Genomic DNA, 24,481 nt, shown 5'->3' with positions numbered 1-24,481 from the left:
ATACTCAATACATACATTCAATAAATGGTGCTGGGAAAATTGGATGGCTACATGTAGAAGAATGAAACAGGATCCCCATCTCTCACCATATACAAAAATTAATGCAAGATGGATTAAATACCTAAATGTAAGACTTGAAACCATAAAAATACTGGAAGAAACTGTCAGAAAAACTCTTCTAGACATTGGCATAGGCAAAGAATTTATGACTAAGCCCCCAGAGGCAAATACAGCAACACTAAAAATAAATAAACGGGACTTAATTAGATATTTTACCTTCTTTTTTTGTGCATTTACCATTTTATTTTTATACTTTTTTTAAAAATTTCAGAATATTACAGGGGTACAAATGTTTTGGTTACATGATTTGCTTTTGTGCAGTTTGAGTCAAAGTTATATGTGTGCCCATCACCAAAATACCTTGCATTGTACCCACTAGGTGTGAATTTATCTGACCCCTTCTCCCCCCTCCCACCTGCTTCGTTTCCATTGAATTTTACTTCTATATGTGAACATGGGTGTTGATCAATTAGTTCCAATTTAATAGTGAGTACACGTGGTATTTGTTTTTCCATTCCTGTAATACTTCGGTTAGAAGAATGTTCTCCAGTTCAATCCAGGTTGTTACAAAAGGTATTAGTTCACCTTTTTATGGCTGAGTAGTACTCCATGGTATACATATACCACATTTTATTAATCCACTCATGTATTGATGGGAACTTGGGTTGTTTCCACATCTTTGTGATTGTGAATTGTGCTGCTATAAACAATCGAGTGCAAGTGTCTTTTTTATAAAATGCCTTTTTTTACTTTGAGTAAATACCTAGTAGTGGGATTCCTGGATCAAATGGTAGGTCTACTTTTAGTTCTTTGAGGTATCTCCATACTACTGTCCATAGAGGTTGAACTAGTTTGCAGTCCCACCAACAGTGTGTAAGTGTTCCCTTCTCTCCACATCCATGTCAGCATCTGTTGTTTTGAGACTTTTCGTTAAAAGTCATTCTGACTGGGTTAAGGTGATATCTCATGGTGGTTTTGATTTGCATTTCCTTGATTATTAGGGACTTTGGGCATTTTTATATGCTTATTGGCCATTAGTTTGTCTTCTTTTGAAAAGTTTCTGTTCATGTCTTTTGCCCACTTTTTTATGGGGTTGTTTGATTTTTTTTCTTCCTGTTTTGCTTCAGTTCTTTGTAGATTATGGTTATCAGCCTTTTATCAGATCTATAGCATGCAAATATTTTCTCCCATTGGGTAGGTTCTCTGTTCAGTCTATTGATTGTTTCCTTGGCTATACAGAAGCCTTATAATTTAATCAAATCCCATTTGTTAATTTTTGTTATTTCTGTGATTGACTTTGGGGTCTTCGTCATGAATTCTTTGCCTAGGCCAATATCTAGAAGAGTTTTCCCAGCATTTTCATGTCTTAGGTTTAAGTCTGTTACCCATAGTGAATTAATTTTTCTGAGTGGTGAGAGGTGCGGATCCTGTTTCAGTCTTCTACATGTGGCTATCCAAATTTCCTAGCACCATTTACTGAATATGGATTCTTTTCCTCAGTGTATGTTTTTGTCTGTCAAAGATCAGATGGCAATATGAGAATGGTTTTATCTGGGTTCTTTGTTTAGATCCACAGATATACGTCTCTGTTTTTGTGCCAGCATCATGCCGTTTCGGTTACAATAGCCTTGTAGTATAGCTTGAAGTCTGGTGAAGTGATGCCTCCCAATTTGTTCTCATGGCTTAAGGTTGCTTTGGCTATTCAGGGTCTTTTCTGGTTCCATATGAAGCACACAACCATTTTTCCTTGTTCTTTGAAAAATGACATTGATATTTTAATGGAGATTGCATTTAATCTGTAAATCACTTTTGGTAATACAGACATTTCAATAACGTTGATTCTGATGATGTGTGAGTGTGATAAGTTTTTCCATCTGTTTACGTCCTCCGCAGTTTCCTTCCTCAGTGTTTTGTAGTTCTCCCTATAGAGGTCTTTCACCTCCTTAGTTAAATATATCCCTAGATACTTTATTTTCTTTGTTGCTAACGTGAAAGGTTTTGAGTCTTTGATTTAGTTCTCAGCTTGACTGTTGCTGGTGTATAGGAATGCTACTGATTTGTGTACATTGATTTTACAACCTGAGCCTTTGATGAATTTGTTTATCCATTCCAGGAGTCTCTTGGCATAATTCTTCATGTTGAGCCATTGTGGTAAATGGGTTCTGACCTTTATCTTTTGGGTGATTTTACACTGGTGTCTATTGTGTTGATCTATGTATAATGCAGTTTTGAGTGCTTCTTGCAGGGCCCATCTGGTCTTGACAAATTCCTTCAGTGTTTGCTTGTCTGAGAAAGTCCTTATTTCTCCCTCATGGTAAGAAACTTAGTTTTGCAGGATACAAAATTCTAAGCTGACCATTATTCTGTTTGCTAAGACTAAGAATGGGGCCCCACTCCCTTCTGGTTTGTAAAGTCTCTGTTGAGAAGTCTGCAGTTAGTCTGATAGGTTTTACTTTGTATGTTGCCTTATTTTTTCGTCTTGATGCTCGTAGGAGGGCCTCTTTCATGTTTACTTTGGCAAGTCTGATGACTGTCATGGTGATTGCCTCTCTGTGATGAATCAATCTCGCAGGGGTCCTTTAAGCTTCTTATACCTGGATATCTAGATTTCTAGGAAGGCCAGGGAAATTTACTTCGTTTATTCCTTCAAATATCCTTGTATATTTTCTTCTTCACCCTCAGGGATGCCTATGCTTATATTTGGCCTCTTTACATAATCCCACATTTTTTAAAGGCCCTGTTCATTCCTCATATTTCTCTGTTCTTTCTCTTCGACTGACTTATTTAGCTGAAAGGCGTTATCTTCAAGCTCTGAGAGTGTTTCTTCTGCCTTATTGAGCCTATTCTTAAGGCTTTACACTGTATTTTATAATTCCTTGAATGAATTTTTCATTTCCTAAATTTTGTTTGTTTTTTCTTTAATAATTCGATTTCTTTAACAAATTTTTCATTCACTTCTGGCATTGTTTTTGTAACTTCTTTGTTTTGAGTGTCTATTTTCTCTTGTATTTCATTGAGCTTCCTTGAAATTCATATTCAAAATTCTTTATCTGTCATTTTAATCTTTTTGTTTAGGTTGGTATCCATTGGGAAGGAGTTACTGTTTTCTTTTGCGGGTGTCGTTTTGCTTTGATTTTTCATAGTTCCAGGGTTCTTTCACTGGTTCCTTCTCATCAGGCCTCTCAACTGAGAGCTAAGCATGCTATGGCTGGCTTATGGACCTGTCTCTGAAGATTGGTTCCTGACGGTGCCAGGGAGAGGAGTGCTCATCCTGAGTTTCCTCTAGGGTTCTTTAGCAGGTTTGATGAACCTCTCGGGTTATGCTACTGCAGCAGCTCTGCTCTCAGTGGTGGGCTAGGCCAGGCATATGCTCCCACTGCAGAGAAACAGGCCTCTCAGAACTAAGCACTCTCGTGGTTGTTGGACGGGGGCGGCGAGGGGCTGTGGTCTTCCTGCACCGCTCTCATGACCTGGGGTCCTGCCCTCCTGTCCAAGCCGCCAGTGGGCAATCCTGCAAAACGCCACTGTGGCAGCTCCCCACTCAGTGGCCTACTCGGCCAGGAAGGTGCCCCCACCACTGAGAAACAGGCTTCTCAGCACAGAGCACTCTCGCAGTCTCTATGGGGTTGGGGGAGGCAGTGGCCACAAGCCAGCTTGAGCCAAAATTACTTTGATGCCAGGAATGTAGGAGGTGCAGAGGAGGAGGTGTCTAGGTGTAAGAATGCCAGCTCTCTGGTTTCTCGTGGCACTCTCCCACGGGGATGAGAGTTTTGTGTCCCGCTGCTTGCCTGAGTCACCCACATGGGGGAGGGGAGCCCCCTTACCCTTTCACTGGGTCCCGGGCCTCTCTGGATTTGGTCTGCACTGCTGTCCTCTCTTCTCTCTTCTTCCTCTTTCTCAGCTTTGCAGCCCTTCTCAGTGGGGTCCCTGGGCACCTCTGCTGTCTCTCCGTGTGATCCACACCTGAGCCTCAATTGTTTTCTGTTCTCTTCAGTCCAACCTTGTACCCTTCTGCCGGGACAGTCTTCGATTTTTTACCTTCTTAATTAAATTTATTCCCAAGAATGATCATCTCAACAGATGCAGAGAAATCATGTGACAAAATTCAGCATATTTTTGTGATAAAAATTCAACAAGTTAAATACAGAAGGAATTTACCTCTATACAATAAAGGCCATATATGACAAGATTGCAGCTAACCTCATAGTCAACAGTGAAAAACTGAAAGCTTTTCCAGGATCAGGAACGTGAAGGATGCCCACTTTCACTACTTCTGTTCAACATAGTACTGGAAATCCTACCTGGAACAATTAGGCAAGAAATAGAAATAAAAGACATCTAAATCAGAAAGTAAGAATTTAAACTGTCTCTGTTTACAGATGGCAAGACAACATATATAAAAAATTGTAAAGACTAAACACACACACAGAAACTTAGAACTTATAAACAGCCACTGCAAAGTTTTAGAATACAAAATCAACCTGCAAAAATTAGTAGCATTCCTATACACTAACAACCAAGTCTCCAAAAAAGAAATTTAAAAAATCCATCTGCAGTGACATCAAAAATTGTTTGTGTTTTGTAGATGAATTGAGCAGATAGAAATCTCCCATTAGGTAAATGATTTTTGGTGAAATATCAAGTCTGTAAAACTGAGCAAATTAACTATTTTGAGGGTCACCGTTGCCAGTTAGATCACTGCGCACAGTAGGTTGATTCATTTAAAGCCACACTGCCATGCCTTTGCCCATGATACCCCTCTGCCTGAATCATCTTGAATTTCCCCTTCTTTGCTCATTAAAACCTAACTCATCCTTTATGTCCCAAGTTTCGTATCACTTTTCTTTGTAGCCATTCCACCTAAACTACATTTTCTTCTTGGGCAAAATCGATCAGCTCCTGCCATAACCTGTTTTCCTTTCCTGCATGTTAGGGCTGCCGACACTGTCATAGGTACTCGTGCTTTGCTCACTGGCCAGACTGTGAGCTCCATTAGGTACTGCCTTATACAGCTTCATGGACCTTGGGCCTTACCTAGTACGTGTCTTGCATGAAAGTTTGTGCTCAGTAAATCTTTTCTGAATGAATAGGAAAACCAACAGAGGGATGAATGAGATAATCTTGAATGTAGCAACTTCATGTTGGTTATAACCACTTGCATCGTTTGGTGTCTTGTTGGACATGGCGTTGTGGCACTGATGTGATCCTGGAGCAAGCTTGAGCTCCAGAAAGCTGCATCCTACGCTAGCCAGGAGTCCCCGTCATTTCAGTGTCAGCATCCTGACCCTTAGAAACATAGAAATTCTCAGAGTGGGAAGAATGACTCCAAAATTACAAAACCAATGTTAAAATTAAGTAAACAGCTTAAAAACTTTTTGAATAACTATGTTACATTTGGAATAAGTATGTGTTTTCCATATATGAGAAAAAATAAACTTAACATTTTAATGTGTAGGAGATCTTTGATTTTTAAAAATCTGAGTCTATATTTTCTTAGATTGAATTTATTTATGATTGAATTATATGTGTCATAGATATTTCTGTGCTATTTACTTTGTAACCGCATATATGCTAACAATAATGAGTTGGAGGCACTCAAAGCTTTTTTTTATAATATAAAACAGCATGTTATCTGCAGCTTTATTTTGAGGGTGGCATATGCTGAATGTTGCCCTAATTCCTTATTTTAGTTATCCTGAGTGTATACTAACTACATTATAAAGTATCAATAAACTTGATCCATTTTCTTTTATGTGTAGGAAAATAGTTTCATATGGCAGGAGAGTTTAACAGGGCATTTTAATTATTAATATAAAATAGGATAGTTTTCCCATTTTATTGTATGCTAAATATAAAAATCAAATTTCTGATTTAATTTTACCTAATGTATTTAATCAAGTTTTTAAATATCCAGGAAAGAACTTTCTTTTTTAACACAAAGTACTAACATATGCCAGTTCTAAAAAAGAGTTTAAGCATACCTAATAATCTTTTTCTTAAAAACCATTTTTAATAGCACTGCTTAATGAACCTTATGTCATTTTGGAATTCACTGTTATAATAATATCCATGGCATTATTAATACCTAATTTCCACATTGTAAGACGGGCACAGTCGAATGGAGCCAGCAGTAAGTAAACAATACATTGAACGGCAGCAGTGAGCAAGCCCTTCATGCAGGATAACGTGCCTGCCTTATTGTGCACACAGTGAGAAACGACCCTAACCGGGGGAAGTCGAAAATGATAGTCAGGAGCTAGTTAGATTCAGACAGTGGGATTAAGCGTTTAGAAATACTTAATAACAATGATGATGGTGCCACAACATCCTAGTGCATTTTCTTGAGCTTTCCAAATGTTTCAGTGCACAATATTGCCATGGAGTATTCTTGGGGAAAAAATATAACTGAAAACATAACGTGAAAAAAGCATTATAGTAATAATAATGGAGAACGTTTAAGTCAGTGATTAATTGCTAAATAATTTTTTAGGTAATAGATGCCATCAGTCAAAAAGAAAAACCTGATTGTTATAGTTAAAATCACTGAGGAGATGAACACTGGTGTAGACCTCAGAAAAGGGGTGGGAACTACGTAGACGGGAGGCGTACGGTGTGCCATGCGAGGAGCGTGGTGTGAGCAGGATTGCAGATGCTGAAAACGTCTGCCTGGGCTCGGGAGGTGGTGAGAAGAGCTTGGCTGAGAAACAGGGCTGAGTCAGAGAATCGTTGAAATAAAATTAGGAAGATGAGTCGAGATTAAAATTCTATTGGTAAGGTTACTAACTGCCATGCTAAGGAGTTGCAGGTTGGTCTGTAGGACATTGAGAGCCCATCCAGATTTTTGAGCAGGACAGAAACAAAAATCAGTGGGATTTAGAATAAATGAGGAAGATCTTCATGACAATGACACAGTGATGGCCAGGACAATGTTTCTTTAAAAAGACCAAGGTGGAGAATTGTTTATGTATCATGCAGCACTCCATGTAACGTTGGTGCGGATTGCATATGCCTGTGTGCATTTGCAACAAAACACTTGAAGGAGAACCCAAAACTCCTAAGCATATTTAACTAAAAACTAGAGGGGAAGCAGGAATGAAACAGTATAGTGAATAGTGTTTTAGTTTTAACTTTAGAATCATGTAAAGGCTACTGGTGGAACAGGGTGGAACAGGGATACCAGTGTTAACTAAGAAATAGTCTCCTAGAAAGAGAAGGTTAAGACATGAGGAAGAATCACATCACTATTTTAAAGGCAGAAGTAAATCTGGGAGCTACAGTCATCCAGTTTTTCAGTGCTCCTAGTTCTAGTTACTCTTGAATAATATAAACATGAGAATGTTTTAGGAATAGTAAGAATCCGCAGGATTAATCAAGGGGAACCCAGGCTGGAACCAGACCATCAAAGAGGTGGGTGCAGGCATCCAATATCAGGGGACAAAGCCCGAGACAAACGCTGCTATTTATGGAACACCAGCTATCACTAGTGTTCTGACCCAGGCTAACCTCCTCAGTGTATTCTGGCTGAACCCCTTATTTTTTTAATGAGCAAAGCTCATTCAACAGGAGACATATTTATTTCATGATACAATCCCCAACTTTTACTAAGTTTTCATCACATTGTATAATTAACCATTAGTTTTCTTAAATCAAGTTTAGACTAAATGTCAAGCCATGAAACAAACTCTGATAAGTGTACCGTTATTTTGTTTCAAGATAGATTTATATTTTAATCAGAGGGGATGAATTGCTTCTTGTTTCTCAGCATGGCTGTAAATAAGACTCCTTATAAACCTTGTTCAGGAAATGTAGTGAGGATGATAGGAAATGATTAAAGGAATGGGCTTGTCTTCATTACTTGTGATATATCAGTCCTACAGTTAAACACATGCCAAGCATTAGAAGGATTTTGTTTTATAGCCTTTCATCCGCCTTTGTCCCTAATAATTCCCTGTTTCGAGGGATGGTGTGCCTGGACAACTCCTATTTCTATAAGGTGCCCCTTTGTTATTCCAAATATTCTTTTACATGGTCATTTTTTAACACGATGCTTTCTAAGGGCCATGAAATCTCATACACACAAAGGAAAGGGTGTAACTCCTAACCACTGATTTGCTTTGAAATATACCTTTTTGGGGACCTTAACTATGAGACATCACACCAGTCTGTATCTCATCTGGTATGTTTTGGCTCAAGGGAGTGGAGCTTGACTCTTCCCTATTGTTGTTAGAAGAGACTAATTGTGGAATTTCATAAAAATTTTTCCATAAAAAAACTATGATTTACTTTCCACTCCTCTCTTGGTGCCTCTCCACCCTCTCACCTGTGACTCAGTTTCCTTCAGGAGGTTTCCAAACTGTGTAGAATAGTGTTTATTAACTTTTTTTTATTTAAAGAGCCCTCTTTGACATCAAAAATGTTTTTCAGATCCCCATGTGATGATAATTTCGTATCTTTGAGAAAATAGGTAATGAAAATGCTACTGGGTATTTAGTAATAATTTTAAATGAATGTGGATTTTATTAGTTATGGTGGCATAATCATAAATGTGAATCATAGTAATGACCGTATATTGTGACATTCAGTGTAAATATGGATTTGTGAACCCCTCCCAATATCATTATAGACTCCCAAAGTCGGAGACTGGTATAGAATGGATTCCTGATGAGTACCTGCTATGTTGTGCTTGGCAGTTTTATACATATTACCTTATTTTCAATGTGATATTGTGTTTGGCCCATGAGTTCTTCAAAAGTGTATGGGGTTTTCTTGGTTTCTTTTGTATTGATTTCCAACTTCATTACGTACATTGTGGTCAGAGAATGTAATCAGATGATACCAATCCTTGGAAATATTCTGGTACAGTATTTGCTTTATGGCTTAGCGAATGATTAATTTTTGTAAATTCTCCATGTGGACTTGAAAATTTTCTCCAATTGGTGGGTGTTAGATTCTAGATTTATCCATTAGATCAAACTTGTTAACAGTACTGTTCAAATTTTCTCTATGCCTACAGAATTTTGTCTACTCTGTTACTGAAAGAGTTGTGTAAATATCCCACTATGGTGGTAGATTTCTCAGTTTCTCCATGTCGTTTTGTAAGTCTTTGTTTTGTATAATCTGATGCTATGAAGTGATAATTGTTTAAAAGTGTCATATTTTCCTGGTGAATTGAACCTTTTCTACTGTGTATTGAGTTTATAAAATTGTTTCTTTATTCTTGGTCTATTCCTAAATTTTTCTCCTGGTCTATTTTATATCTCATTTTTTTAATCACATTTTGTGAGTAGGAATGTAGGGTTTAAGTATATACCTATTGTATATTTTTCCTCTTAATCTTTCCATATCCTTATGTTTTAAATGTCTTTTTAAAACAGCCTAAATCTGATTTTTTTAATTTTTGCACAGTCTGTAAATTTTTGTCATTTCAATTGAGATATAAATCCATTTGTGTTTATTATAATACTGATATATTTGTTTTTAATTCTACCATCTTCTCTGTGCTTCATACTGATCTTGCTTTTTTGTACTTTTTCCCTCTTGTTTTCTTTTGGATTTATTCAAGCCTCCCACATCACAAACTCTATTCTTTTTCCTCTAGAAGTTACATAAATTATATAAAGAAGTTATTTTCTTTATTTTTGTAGTTTTATTGGCTATCCTAGATGTTTTAAGATGCATATGTAAACTAAAGTCTAAAATTAACCTGTATTTTTACCCACATCTAAATAATAAAAGAATATTAAAATGAAAAAACTTTGATCTTTCCCTATGAACTTCTTAAAAGTCGAGACTATTGCCACACTCTATATTTGACAAATTAATCATTACTGTTTAATATGTTAGTGCTTATTTAGATTTACTCACATACTTAATAATAATATTTGCTCATTATTCCTTTGTGCATCTCAAACCTCCCACGGGAATCCTTTTTCTTTTGCCCAAAGAACCTCTTCCAAAATTTTCTTTAGTAAAAACCTTTTGGTAGAAAACTCACTTTTTGTTTTCTTGAAAATGACCTTAACTTGCGCTATGAAAACATGCTTTATCACAGTACAACAATACAGAGTTTTAGGTCGACAGCTATTTTATCAGAGTGTACTGAGATACTATTCCATAGTGTTCCTGCATCCATTGGTGCTACTGAGAAGTCAGCAATTAATTTGAAAAAAAAAAATACCATTCCTTAGCAGATAATCTCTCTTGCCTTTCCTCCCATTTTTAAGATGTTTTTCTTTGTAGTTCTGCTGTTTCACAGTGATATGGCTAGTTGTGGATTCCTTTTTATATATCCTACTTTGGCTTTATTGGACTTCCTAGATCTGAGGTTGTCTTACAACATTGCTAGAAAGTTCTAAGATAGTATCTGCTGAATATTGCCTCTTTCCCATTCTGCTTATTACTCTTTCCAGTACTCTTCTTAGATAAAGAGTACAGGTATGTTAGCTTTTCATTCTCACCTTCTTACCCTCTTTTTAACATTTCAATTTCTTTTTCTCTCTGAGCTACATTGAAGATAATATATTCATATATATTTATTAGCTCAGTAGTTCTCTCATCACCTATGTGCAATGTACTTGATTAATATGTTCATCAGATACTTTATTTCAATTATGATAATTTTTGTTTATAGAAGTTACATTGAGCTCCTTTAAGTCTTTTTTCATTGTTTATGGGCTTTTCGCCTGTTCATATCTTCAGACTTCAGTTGCTTTAAACATATCACATAGAATTTAGTTATTAATTTTTAATTATTAATAATTTTAAATAATTCATAATTGTCAGAATTGGTCTAACCATTTCCGTATTAGAAATACACTGTTTATTCAACTAATATTTGTTCATGGACTGTTGTTTCTTTGTGTGTTATTATTAATATTTATTTTCCTGTTAGCAGCTCCTTTTTCTTGGAAATTTATCTGTGGGAATCCTTTGAGACTTTCATTAATACTAAGTCCTCTATTCATATTTGCTTTTGCAAGTTGCTTGGAGTATCCCTGCCTGAGAACCTCTTTACATTATATTCTTCCTTTGAAATTTTTCAGATGAAAAACCTAGTAGGAATTGAGACATCAAAGCTGTTTATGTGAAGAAGAACTCGTGGTTACAGATTCTCAGGAGAGACCTTCCTTTTTCCTCCATACAGCATCAAGGCAGAGACAGGGAAGTTTCTTAGTTGCCTCCCTACATTACGCATATGCTAAGGTATAGCTCTTTGGAACCCCTACTTTGTGAGGAAGTTTCCTGTTATGTATTAGGAGGGAGTGGAATCTCAGTTTTTTATCTCTTTTGCCCTGAGCCCTTTGAAACTATCAGAATTAAAATTTAGAGTCTCTAGAGTTTAATAGAAGCCTAAAGGTGATTCCTGACTTCACACTTACCTCTGAAGATTCCCATTTTTACCTCATTTGTTAAAAATTTCATTTTTCCTTTCATGCTGCTGGATAATTTATTTCTTTTACATTTTTTCATATTTTATCCAGGACATTTTCATTTGCAGGGACAGTCAGCATAACCAATTCACCATTCTGCAAGAAACAGAACATATATTGTTTGATTTCATTCTCCTAGCAACCCTGTTCCTTAAGGAAGAAGAGTTAAATATAGTTACATAATCAAACAGTTAATAATATTTGGATGTAAACCTATGTCTCCTGACTCAAGACCATGGTTGTTTTTGTTCAAACGTTATGCTACGACCTCCTCCTTGCGGAGATAAATATAATTATCCTACCATGTAGCACTGGTTGTGTTTTGTAACATTAATAACTAGTGTTAAGAGTTTGGGATTTTCTTAATTTATATCTTTTTCTTGAGGAGTGTAACTATTGAGTAAATCTAGGAATATGATACTTTGGGTTCCTAGAATGAATATTCCAAAAATTTTTTCCCTAGATCATTCTTAGGACTAGTATGTACCTGTGAAATTATTCCCAATGACAGCCTATCCAAGCCCAACTCTGAAGTTTTTTAAATGTCTGCAGTGCCTTTAAATATACATACATGAATCACAGTTGCTGTTTTGTTTTTAGGCATACTGAGGTCTTTTTTTACAAATGGAAGAAGGTGTTCTGATTTTTACGTGGAGTATCTTAAAGCCAGCTCATTTATTTCATGATAGCTTAGGGGCAACCTGAGGCATACTGTGGACCATTTGAGGAAATAGTGTATTTAATTTAAACTCTGTATCCAGTGCTAAGAATTTTAACTTTACCTATTAATGGAATTATTTGCAATTGATAGTTTCATCTTCATTATTGATAGGTAGCTCCTGATGATTGTAGTACATCTTTCTTGTATTTATAAACAAAAACTTCTTTGAGAGCATGTTGATAAAAGTTAACTAAGGTCACAGTTTTTTCCATTGGTTAGGATAAAGGCAGTTTCAGTTAATAAACCCACAGAGTTTACAGATGAGATTGATATTTTATCACTATGCAATTCTGCATTTTATGCAGTCTTTTGTAATCATCATAACTTGTCTTTTACCCTTTGTCTGCTGTTTTGATACATTCTCTACGCTGCTGCCAGACCTCTGTTGCAGTCTATTTGATTATGTCACTTCCCTACCCAAATCCTGCAGGGTGATGCAGATTCCTTACCGTAGCAGTCCTGCCAAACTGAGTGGTTACTTCTGAGTCCTCACCTTACTTTACCTCATGGTACCTCATCTGCGTAATCGGTTGCCCCTAGTTCTTGAAAATGTCTCATCCAGCTTCGTGGCTTAGAACAGTGGATATCCGCTGACAGCTTACAGGATACACGTCTTCAGCCTGAGGATTGCTGCATTCCAGGCTCACTTATTCAACATGCTCAATGTAACGTGTTTTAAAGCGAGTCTTGTCTTGTGTCCTCTGGGCCTATTTCTTCCCTGGTCATCCCCTTCTCAGCTGTACAAGTCACAGGAAATGTCCAACACTTTCCCTCATTCCCCACACCCAAGCAAGTTCCCGTTGGCTGTACCTTCAAAACGTGTCTGCTGTCTGCTTGCTGTCGTCGTCTTCACTGCTGCCACCCTCATCAGAGCCACCCCCGTCTCTCACCAGAATGTCCTCAGTGTCCTCTTCACTGGCCTTTGTGCTCTCACTGCTGTGAGTTCTCAGAGCGAAGAGATCTTCCTAAAAATGTAAACCATTGTCTCTTCTCTAATTGTAATCATGCACAACCCGTGTTAGACTCCGCTCCAAATCCGAATAAAGCCCCACAGCCCTTCGCAAATGGCCGGCGGGGCTACGCCTGAGAGGCTTTGCTCGCTCTCGGCTCGTGGTTTTCCACTCTTCCTTTTCCGTGCTCTTCTCTAGGCACGCCGGCCCCTCGTTCTTCACACCCACCAGCGCGTTCTCTCCCTTCTCAAAAGCTGCTCTTTCCTCAGACACTTCGTGGCTCGAGCTGTCATTTTAGTCAAGTCTTCTTCAGATGTCACTGCCTCGAGCTGCCTCTGATCAGCCTTTCTGAAACAGCCCCTGGATCAGTCGGATACTGCCGGGTGACACACGGCCACAGACGCTCGCTGGCACGCAGCGCGCTTCTCCGGGTTGGCCGGGGATTGGCGCTGGCGTTGGTGTCCCTTACGCTCCACGTCTGCCTGAATGCGCCCCCCGCAGGTCGCCCGCACACCTGCGCCGGGCCCTCACGCCTTGTGTGCCTGGGATATGGCACAGAATAGGCGCTTCATGCACGTGCGCTGACTGAAGGAGGAAAGGAATGAACAACTGCATAGACATTACGAGAATAAAGGAATGAATAGATATAACAGAGATTAAAATAACTCACTTCAGCTCCTCCCTTCCGCTGTGGGGAATGATTGCTGTAAGAACCCGAGGTAATTGTGCCGTATCTTCTGTTTCGTGTCGACACGTGCAGATCAGAGAACAGGCGTGTGTTTCTCGGGCCTGGTGAACGGCCGCTGCGCGCAGGAGCTCCCGGGCCGGACGACGCGGACGCAGTGCTGCTGCGAGCCCGGCCGCTGCTGGGGCGTCGGGACCCTCCCCGAGGCCTGTCCCGCCAGAGGTTCCGGTGAGTGGCCGGCGGCTGGTCTCCCCAGGGTAGACACTGGTAGCCAATGGTGACAGCGACGTCGTTTGTCCTTCCCCTCGAAGACAGTTCATGTTTGTGTTCCGTTCGTTTCTTCACCGTGACTCGGGTGTTCTGTGGGGGAGGGTGGCATTGTTTATCTGAGATCAGTTTTGATGATACTGAACTTACTAATATCAGACAAATCACTGAAAGCTGATCGACTTGTTTTTGTGCAAGTATTTTAAAAGATTATGTTAAATATCAGTATTTCAATTCAGTTTTTAAACCTCCTGATCTTTCATTCCAGAGCTTGAATATCTTTGAATAACAAAAGTTCTGCCGTCATTTATACTTTATTTCAGGAATACCCTCAGTTTATGGTGTCCCGGTCCTTGAAGATATTTCTTCTCTTTTCTCATGACCTTGAAAATTAATAATACGACGGTAGGAGAGTACTTCTCATTCACTCCGCTCTATTAGCTGCCGTGGAAATGAGACTATATTGGGAAATTACTCGAGGATGAATGAGAAAGTAGCTCCTCTTATTATGTGTAATATAAATAGTAAAGTACAATTAATGTTTATCACATAAAGATATTTTGATATCGTATGTTATCATTTTCATACTGAATTAAAATCATGAAAAATAATTAAATTTTTGAAATATAAAGATATATGCCAGTATATACTGTTATGGAGAAATACTCTTCATTCTTTCAAAATCTCTAAGTCATAAAACACCAAAATCTATGAGTTAAAAAAAAAAGTAGAGTTAACACCTCATAAATAATTTTGGAACCTCATAGCTCCACTGGTAATGTATAATTAATAATTTTTATTTCTTTTGACATACTGCCCTAATTCTGCAAACAGTTAAGAAATAAGGCAGTCGCTATATTCTTGCTTCTCTTCACCCAACTTTGGTACCTGGAAAAATAAGGAATAAATTTAAAAGCTTACTATATATTGTCTGCTATTAAAATCCACATTAGGAAAAAAATACTATTCTGGAGCTGTATTAATATCTAATTTCTTAAAGAAAAGAGATAGGAAAAATGTATAAGTGTAATACTGATGAGGATTCAAGTGAAACCAGATATATAAAATGAATTACCTAAAGCTTTAATTTTCATCCATTGAAGTAAATTTCTTGCATTCACAGTTATATCTGGAATTTTATGAGTTGCACTTCAGGGCATAAAATAAAAATGCACATATAAACGATTCTTTGCTTCTACAGCTCAGTTAAAATAATGTGGCATATAGGTTTTAAATTTTTTCTGAAACGTCTGTACCTTTTCCCTGCTACTGCCAGCATTGAAAACATTTATCAAGCTAGCAACCTACTTATTCATATTGTGTATTACAGGTAATCCAGAATCATCTATTACAACCTACTGATTGCTTTTATTATGCAGAAAGACATCCATTTGTGTTTAACTAAACTTTCTTTTCTTCTAGAGGAATATCGTAGGCTTTGCATGGATGGACTTCCCATGGGAGGAATTCCAGGGAGTGCTGGTTCCAGACCTGGAGGCGCTGGGGGGAATGGCTTTGCTCCAAGTGGCAATGGCAATGGCTATGGCCCAGGAGGGACAGGCTTTATCCCCATCCCCGGAGGCAACGGCTTTTCTCCTGGCGTTGGGGGAGCTGGTGTGGGGGCCGGGGGACAGGGGCCCATCATCACTGGACTAAGTAAGTGGCCACTTTCCCTTTGGACGCCTTAGTTTTCTGCGTCAGTGATATTGCGATATCTAACATTTTTTACTTTTCAAAAGGGGTGTGTGTGCATCCAAGTGTGTGTGCAAACCTAGTACAGGGTCTGAAATGTAGTAATACTAAATTTAGGAAAATGTAGTAGGAAAATGTTATTTTTCTGTCTTATAAACTTTCTGCTAAATTGGAGAAAAGAATGTGTGACCCAGGCTTTCTTTGAAAATACAAATGAGAGCCCTGTACTATTCCAATCCAATTGACGCCATCAAAAAAGGATGTTTTGGTTCCCGTGTATTGCATTTGGCCATTTGCAGCTGCCCAATCCATGCACCACTTGAATTATTTTCCAGAACCATTTCTCAACTGAGATAAACTGAATGTGTTGCTCTGTGCTGATCCAAATATTGTAATACACATATCTTTCCTTTCCTAACCCTTTTTTGTTAAATTGCTTAAGAAATTGAAAACCATGGGCTACAGACCAGAATTGGCATTCATGTACTTCACATTTTAGTTCATTCTTTTCAAAACCACTTCTCTTGCTAATAATATTTAATAATGTCCCACAGTGTTATGTTTATTCTTTTTGGCATATTTCCTATTACTATATCTGAATATTCAGCTCAGTTACAAAAAAGAAATGGAGAGCACTCAAATGTAAGGTAGAACATTCCTGAAATTGTAAAAAGACATCATTATGGGCAAAGTTTCCAGATGTGTAACTTAACAAATGCAAGTTACAACCATATGTCTCAAGAATACTTTTTAGAGACCGGGCACGGTGGCTCACACCTGTAATCCTAGCACTCTGGGAGGCCGAGGCAGGTGGATCGCTCCAGGTCAGGAGTTCGAGACCAGCCTGAGCAAGAGCAAGACCCCGTCTCCACTAAAAAATAGAAAGAAATGATCTGGACAACTAAAAATATATATATAAAAATTAGCCGGGCATGGTGGCGCATGCCTGTAGTCCCAGCTACTCGGAAGGCTGAGGCAGAAGGATCGCTTTAACTCAGGAGTTTGAGGTTGCTGTGAGCTAGCCTGATGCCACGGCACTCTAGCCCGGGCAATAGAGCAAGACTCTGTCTCAAAAAAAAAAAAAAAGAAAGAATAGTTTTTAGATCCTCCACTTTGAAGTTTTAGTGAACTATAGAATAATGTGGGCTTCTGGTATACATCTGATTAATTTACTATTAAATATCCTTTTTAAAAATGAACTCTGCATGTCATAATGATTAAATATTACTTGTGCTTTAATTTTCCTTAGCAATTCTGAACCAGACAATAGATATCTGTAAGCATCATGCTAATCTTTGTTTAAATGGACGCTGCATACCTACTGTTTCTAGCTACCGATGCGAATGCAACATGGGTTATAAGCAGGATGCAAATGGAGATTGTGTAGGTAAGTTCATGATTCTTTAATAATCCTTCTTAGTTTTGTAGTAGATGCTGGACTACAGGATCAAATTGGACCTGAATATTATTTTTTAAAAAAATCTTAAAGGAAAGCTAATTTCCACGCTCTCTCTCCTGTATGAATATGCTATTCAGTATGCCCCCCTTAAGCTAAGCTGAGCTAGAATTTTAATTCAAAAATTTCTCACCCTTTCAGGTCCGAAATACTGTGATTTCTATCTCTGATTGTCTCTTTCCTGCCTTCTTAGAATTTCTTACTCTTAATATAGAGATTAAAAGGAATCTATATAACCATACACATATTTTGAAAATGATTTATAGAGCCTGAATCCATTTTTAAAAGATGACAAGACACCAGTGGGTTACTGAAATCTAATACTCTAGTGCAGTAGTTTTCAAATGTTTTGGTCTCAGCCCCATTTAAACACTTAAAAATTATTGATTGTATCTATCAATAATTACCTTATTAGAAATTAAAGTTGAAAATTTTTAGACATTTATTTGTGCATTTAAAAATAACAGTGATAAACCCATTGTATGTTAACATAAGTAACATTTTTATGAAAAACTGTGTTTTCTAAAATAAGAAGTATTGAAACAAAGGTCATTGTTTTGCGTTTCTGCAAATCTCTTTAATGTCTGCCTTAATAGAAGCCAGGTGGATTCCATATCTGCTTCTGTGTTTAAGCTGTTGCAATATGTTGTTTTGGTTGAAGAATACAATGAAAATCCATACTCTAACAGATATGTAGTTGGAAAAGGGGAAGAATATCTCATAGGCTCTTCAGATAATTGTGAATATTTATTGATACTCCACTAAAACTCAACAATTAGTAATTCTTAAAGTTTAGTTGCAATACGGAATCTGAAACCATGTCAGTAAACTTTTTGTATGCTGTTACATTAAACCCATTGGGATGTCTCGTGCTTTGGATGGACTTTGTAACATGCATTGGTCGTTTGAAGGATGTTCGTTCACTGTGTTATGCAGATCTTTCCAAAGTTGATGTATTTCACTATGTAATATCAAAAAATCATATTTGGTAATATCATCATTGAACTCATTAGAAATTCCTTTAAATATTGGGAAACTGTCAGGCACACAGTGGCGAATACTCTTTCTGAATTCTGTTACTTTTAAGCTCGGATTTTAAGTTTAACATCAAATATGGTCAATGGTTTTCATTAAAGTGACAGCCTCACTTTATTATTTTCAAGAAGATGTCAGCCATTGTCCAAATCTGAATAACTGCAATTTTTCTGTCAGTCATTCTTCAAGCAAAAATAGTATTCTGGGGAAAAAGCTACTAGTTTAGCACACGACTCAGATAATTGCATAAATGTTTTTCCTTGAGACACTCGTGGTACTTCAGTCAGCCGCAGTATGTAATGTTCACTTCGTCATAGAGATAGTAAAAAAAAGTAAACTCAAGAGTCAAGTTTTAATATTATTAATTTTTACTGCTTCATTAATTATATTCTTTAGTGAAAAATTTTTGTTTTTAAATACACCGAGTTCACAGCAGTGACTGCTAGGACAGTTTGGTGCCACCGCGTTAATTTGTGCCAAGGCACCACCTTTGCTTTTGCACTATCAATGCAAATGCTAGCACGATGAAAAAGGTAAATATCATCTTAATATGGTTATGAAAGTCATTTCGAATGAAGGACCCTCCTGAAAGGATCTCAGTGGTCTCTAGGGGCCACATAGCGTACCTTGAGAACAGCTGCTTTATTTATAAGGCTCTTTATGGCTGAGTCCCCAACATTCTTCTAGGTCATATATAAAAAGTTTAAGAGTGAGAGAGTTGTGTGGAACTCACAAGATATTTTCCCACAGAATCAGTGATAGGCTTGGAAGTTAGGATTCCCCAGATGCCATTTTAATTGATTTGCACTCACAAACTATGACCTGTACAGTAGCGGCATGGTGAGAAGAGAGGCAGTGAAGGACATCGAAACCAGAAGGAGGGTTTGCAGTAGTTAGAGGTGGCATTAGTACCTGGGACGAGTACGAAATTTCCCTGTGGGGTTAAGCAAATCAACATGTGACACCTGCCTTCCTCCCTGCCTAAGTTGTGAGACAGAGAGCCCACTCCATATGAAGTTCTAAAGATTTTGAAAGTTACAGCTGTCTATACTGTTTAGGGTCGCCATTTGTGCTTGCTTAGTTTGAAGTCTTAAAGAAGTTAATCATGATCCCAAGATGTACCCCATATTTGCAGACACTAGTCAAAGCTGTGATTTATACTCCCAACTTTGAACCCATGCCTGAAAAAGCCAACTATAACTTCATCAAGAGCCTTGGTTTTTCCAAATGGATTTTTGGTCCCAGATGCCACTCCTTGAATATTTTCCCAGACCACGCACCCTGTGTTGAAGAATGCAAGGGTTCTAAGCATTTATTCCTAAAAAATACTGAGCAGGAAGCTGAAGCTCTCAAGGTGTGCTGTGAGATAGCCACAGAGAGCCAGAAACTATGCCTTATAGCATAGGTGTTGACACCAGAAAGCCTTTAAGTCCCAAAACACAATGCCATGTTGTTTGTTAAATTAACCATTGTGGAGTGATGTGCAGATTTTTAAACCAGATTTATTAGGTATAATCAACATACAATAAATGGTATATATTTGAAGCATACAGCTTGGTACCTTTTGATATGTGCATATGCCAATGAAATCATGATCACAATCAACATAATGAACATACCCATCACCTTCGAGATTTGCTGTATCCCCTCTTTAATTTCCCCATCTTGCTTCTCCTTCCATCCGCAACCCTTGTCCTGTCCCCAGGCAATCACTGCTCAGTCACTATGCATTAGTTTGTATTTTCTATAATTTTATATAAATGAAATTGTAATGTTACACACACCTTTATATCTGGCTTCTTTTACTCAGCATAATTATTCTGTGATTCATCTGTGTTGTGAATAAATGATTTATTTCTGTTGATGGATAGTATTTTAATGTACGCATATGCCATATTTATTTACGTATTCCCCCATCGATGGGCATTTTTGTTGTTTCCAGTTTCTGGCTATTACAAATAAAGCTCCTGTCAACATTAACATACAATTGTTTGTATGGATATTTTATTTTTCTTGGGTAAATACCTAGGTATGGAATGGCTGGATTGTATGATAGGAATGCATTTGGATTTTAAAGAAACTAACAAAATGTTTTCCAAAGTGTACTATTTTACATTGCCAGCAGCAGTGAAAAAATCAGTTCCTCCACAACCTAGCCAATACTTAGTATGATCAGGTTTTTCAATTTTATCCATGTTTGCTTCTAGAAGTTTTCTAGTTTTAGGCCTTTGATTTATTTTGAGTTAGTTTTTTATATTGGATAAAGTATGGATTGAAGTTTATTTCTTATAGTATGTAAATATATGACTTTTAGAATCAGTTTGTCAATTTCCAAAATTTCAAAAATAAAACCTACTGCAGTTTTGATTGGGACTGTGTTAAATTTATAGGTCAGTCTAAGGAAAATTTACATCTAATCATATTGTATTTTCGAACCCATGAAAACAAGATATATCTCTTCATTTATTTAGGTCTTCTTTAATTTCTCTCAGAAATATTTTGTAGCTTTCAGTGTATAGTTCTTTCTTGTCTTATATCAGATTATGCCTAAATATTTCATTTTTTGATGTTATAAATGGTATATTTTTTATTTCAATTTAACTCCTCCTTTCAAATATGGATATCTTCTATTTATTTTGTTGCTTTATTGTTCTGGTTAGAAACTCCAGAAAGTGTTGAATAGAAGCAGTGAGATTGAATATCCTTGTCTTGTCAATGGTCAAAGAAGGAAAATATTTGGTGTTTTGCCATTAAGCATAATGTTAGCTATATAGTTTTTGAAGATGTCATTTATCAGGTAGAAGAAGTTTCCTATTCCTAGTCTGTGCTAAAGATTTTATCTAAGATGTTGGAGTCTGTAAAATGCTTTTTCTGCTTCTAATTAGATGAACATTTGGATTTTTAGTTTATTAACGTGGTTAATTATTTGCATTTCTGGGATAAGTTCTCTTGATCATGGTGTATTATTCTTACAATTGTTGGATTTGATTAGCTACAATTTTTTTTAGAATTTTTGCATCTGTGTTGATGAAGGATAATGGTGTGTAGTTTTCTTTACTTATGTATTTGCCTGGTTTTGATCTTATAGTAATAATGGCCTCATAAAATGAGTTGGAAATTGTTCCCACTGCTTCTCTAGCAGCCCTGAAGTGTGTACTTCTTAACAACTAGACAACTCTGCCCTTGAAGGGATGGAATAATAAGGGTAGCCACTTCCTGAGCTGAGATGCCAGGTAGCCCCAGGAAGTGCCCTTCCCCCAGTCTGGGGGGTTATCTCCCTCTCTGGCAGGTCAAAACCCGCCCTGAGAGGAGGAAAGAAATGAGAGAAGACGTTTTGCAGGCTGGGCCTTGCGACATCTCAGCCAAGGCCCCTCCCACAACCCTCCAGGACAGAGCCTGCCCCTGAAGGTAGGGAGAAAGGAGAAAAATACTTTCCCCATAGGACTAGCCTGAATCTGTACGACCTTGGATCTAAGCAAAAGGGGACAGTTTGTTGACGTGATACAGCTGATCAGTTTTGATCATCTGACAAGACCATAACACAAAAGCTTGTCCTTGGTGCCCAGGCTGTTGTCATCTTAGGGGCTAGTGGTCTGGGAAGGAAAATCTCGACCAGAGTCCTTAGCAATTGCACCAGCTGACACCCATTAGGAATTCCTCTGAAAGAGGGCCTAATGAGCCCTGAATAACATATTAGCAGCTCTCTCCTAGCTACAGATTAAGCAATTTCTGAAGTATACTTTCTCAGGCACGTCGATTCCTGCTGCTCTTATCACCACATCTAAAGTGGTAACAAGGCTCAAGTAGCCCTTTGGGAGTGGCAAAACATTTCCCAAAGACTCAGGCTCTCGTATGTCCCTTTTGGGATTTTAGAGCTCAATACAAAGGTTCTGGAATACCTTGACGACTGACCCCTCCACGCAAAATACAAGCAACAAAAGAGAGAGCAACCTCATAGCTAAACCCAGTGCCTTCCACCTCAACCAAGTTGTCGATAGTGGAGTCACACACACAGAAGTGACCCAACTCCTGGAAAGCTAAGCAAGGGAAAGAAACTCACTAATCTCCGTAAGCAGAAGGAGCAGACAACAGGCCAGTGATAACCCAACAGGCTAAAACCCCACGAAGACAGCACAAGACCAGTGCACATCTCTTCAGCTCTACCAAGGAACATCCCTTTGGAGCCCCAGAATTAAGTTAATAAACCAGTCATAGCACTTCCAGTCCTTGACAAAGTAGCCTGATAAGAAAGAATCAGGGAAAGAACACAGGAAACATGAAAGACCAGACAGAAAAGTCACCTCAAAAAGAAAATACTCGATCTCCATCAACTGATACCAACGTACATGATACGATTAAACTGACAGAGGAAGAATTCCGATTATGGATTGTAAGGAAGCTCAACGGAATTGAAGAGAAAATACAATCCCAACATAAAGAAACCACGAGAACAATCGAGGAAATGAATGAGAAATTTTCCAAAGAAATTGAAATACTAAGGAAAAACCAAACAGAAATTTTGTCAATGAAGGAGGAATTCAGGGAACTTCAAAATACAATGGAAAGCCTCAAGAACAGAATGGACAGAGGAAAGAATCTCAGAGCTTGAAGAGAATGTCTTCGTGCTGAACAAATCAGATGAAGAAAAAGAACTCAGAAGCAAGAGACAAGACCAAAGCCTTCAAGATATGTGGGATTATGTAAAGAAACAGAACCTTAGGATCATTGGTCTTCCAGAGAGAGAAGAAGAAGATACTCAAGGGCTGGAAAACTTATTTCATGGAATACTGGAGGAAAATATGCCAGGCCTGGCCAGAAATCTGGACATCCAGATACAAGAAGCACACAGAACTCCTGGGAGACTCAATGTGAAAAGGCAATCACCACAGTCACGTAGTTATTAGACTGACCAAAGTAAATACGAAAGAAGCAATTCTTCGAGCAGCGAGACGAAAGCAACAAATAACCTATAAAGGAAAGCCGATCAGACTAACTGCTGATTTCTCATCTGAAACCCTACAAGCCAGAAGGGACTGGGTCCCTATCCTTAATCTTCTAAAACAGAATAATGCCCAACCCAGAATTCTTTATCTGGCAAAATTAAGCTTCATCTACGAGGGAGTAATAAAATCCTTCCCAGACAAGCAATCACTGATAGATTTTGCAAAGACCAGACCAGCCCTACAGGAAGTACTCAGTCCTGCATTACATACTGAACAGCACAATAGACACTCTTCAAAGTAAAATCATTCAAAGGTTAAAGCCTAGAACGTGGACTTCATGATGGCTCAAGGAGCAAAACAAAACAACAGGATTTCACCCAACAATATGAATGGAAATCTACCACAAATCTCAATCCTCTCAATAAATGTAAATGGACTGAACTGTCCTCTGAAAAGATACAGGCTGGCAGAGTGGATAAAAATCCAGAAGCCTAGTATCTGCTGCCTACAGGAAACACATCTAACCCACAAAGATGCCTTCAGACTAAAGGTCAAGGGATGGAAAACTATCCAGGCAAATGAAAGTCAAAAGAAAGCAGGGGTAGCTATACTATTCTCAGATAACATAAGCTTTAAACTAGCAAAAGTAAAAAAAGACAAAGGTGGCCATTGTATATTGGTGAAAGGGAAGATCCAACAAGAAGAGTTTACAATCCTTAATATCTATGCACCCAGTACACAACCACCCAGTTACATAAAGCAAACCTTGTCTGATCTAAACAACATGATAAACAATAACACCATAATACCAGGGGATTTCAACACCCGACTGAATGAACTGGACAGATCTCCCAAACAGAAAGTAAGCAAAGAAATAATGGACTTAAACAGAACTCTTGAACAAAAGGCTCTGACAGATCTCTACAGAACATTCCACCCAAATAAAGCTGAATTTACATTCTTCTCATCAGCCGATGGAACTTTCTCCAAAATTGACCACATACTAGGCCACAAATCAGACCGCAATAAATTCAGAAAAATAGAAATTATACCGTGTACTTTCTCGGACCATAGTGGCTTAAAATTAGGGTTCAATTCCAACAGAAATACTTGCCACCTCACAAAGTCATGGAAATTAAACAATCTATTGTTGACTAACTCCTGGGTCAAGGAGGAAATACAGAGGGAAATCAAGAAGTTCTTCGAACTAAATGATAACGGAGAAACAAGCTATCAAAACCTA

At 37.9% G+C, this 24,481-nt stretch overlaps 1 protein-coding gene across 1 annotated transcript in view; it reads left to right on the top strand.

Annotated features, from left to right (window-relative positions):
- FBN2 (fibrillin 2) overlaps positions 1 to 24,481 on the top strand; it is a 288,365-nt gene that overhangs the window by 130,726 nt on the left and 133,158 nt on the right. Inside the window, exons 9-11 of the mRNA XM_012645034.1 lie at positions 13,921 to 14,073; positions 15,535 to 15,768; positions 17,054 to 17,191. Of these exons, the coding sequence (XP_012500488.1) occupies positions 13,921 to 14,073; positions 15,535 to 15,768; positions 17,054 to 17,191 (525 nt within the window). The remainder of the gene's footprint in view (positions 1 to 13,920; positions 14,074 to 15,534; positions 15,769 to 17,053; positions 17,192 to 24,481) is intronic.

The sequence above is a fragment of the Propithecus coquereli genome, unplaced genomic scaffold, assembly GCF_000956105.1.
Source record: "Propithecus coquereli isolate 6110/MARCELLA unplaced genomic scaffold, Pcoq_1.0 Scaffold224, whole genome shotgun sequence".
NCBI lineage: Eukaryota > Metazoa > Chordata > Mammalia > Primates > Indriidae > Propithecus > Propithecus coquereli.
Note: the sequence above shows the minus strand (reverse complement) of the source record. Positions and strands in the feature narration are given on the sequence as shown.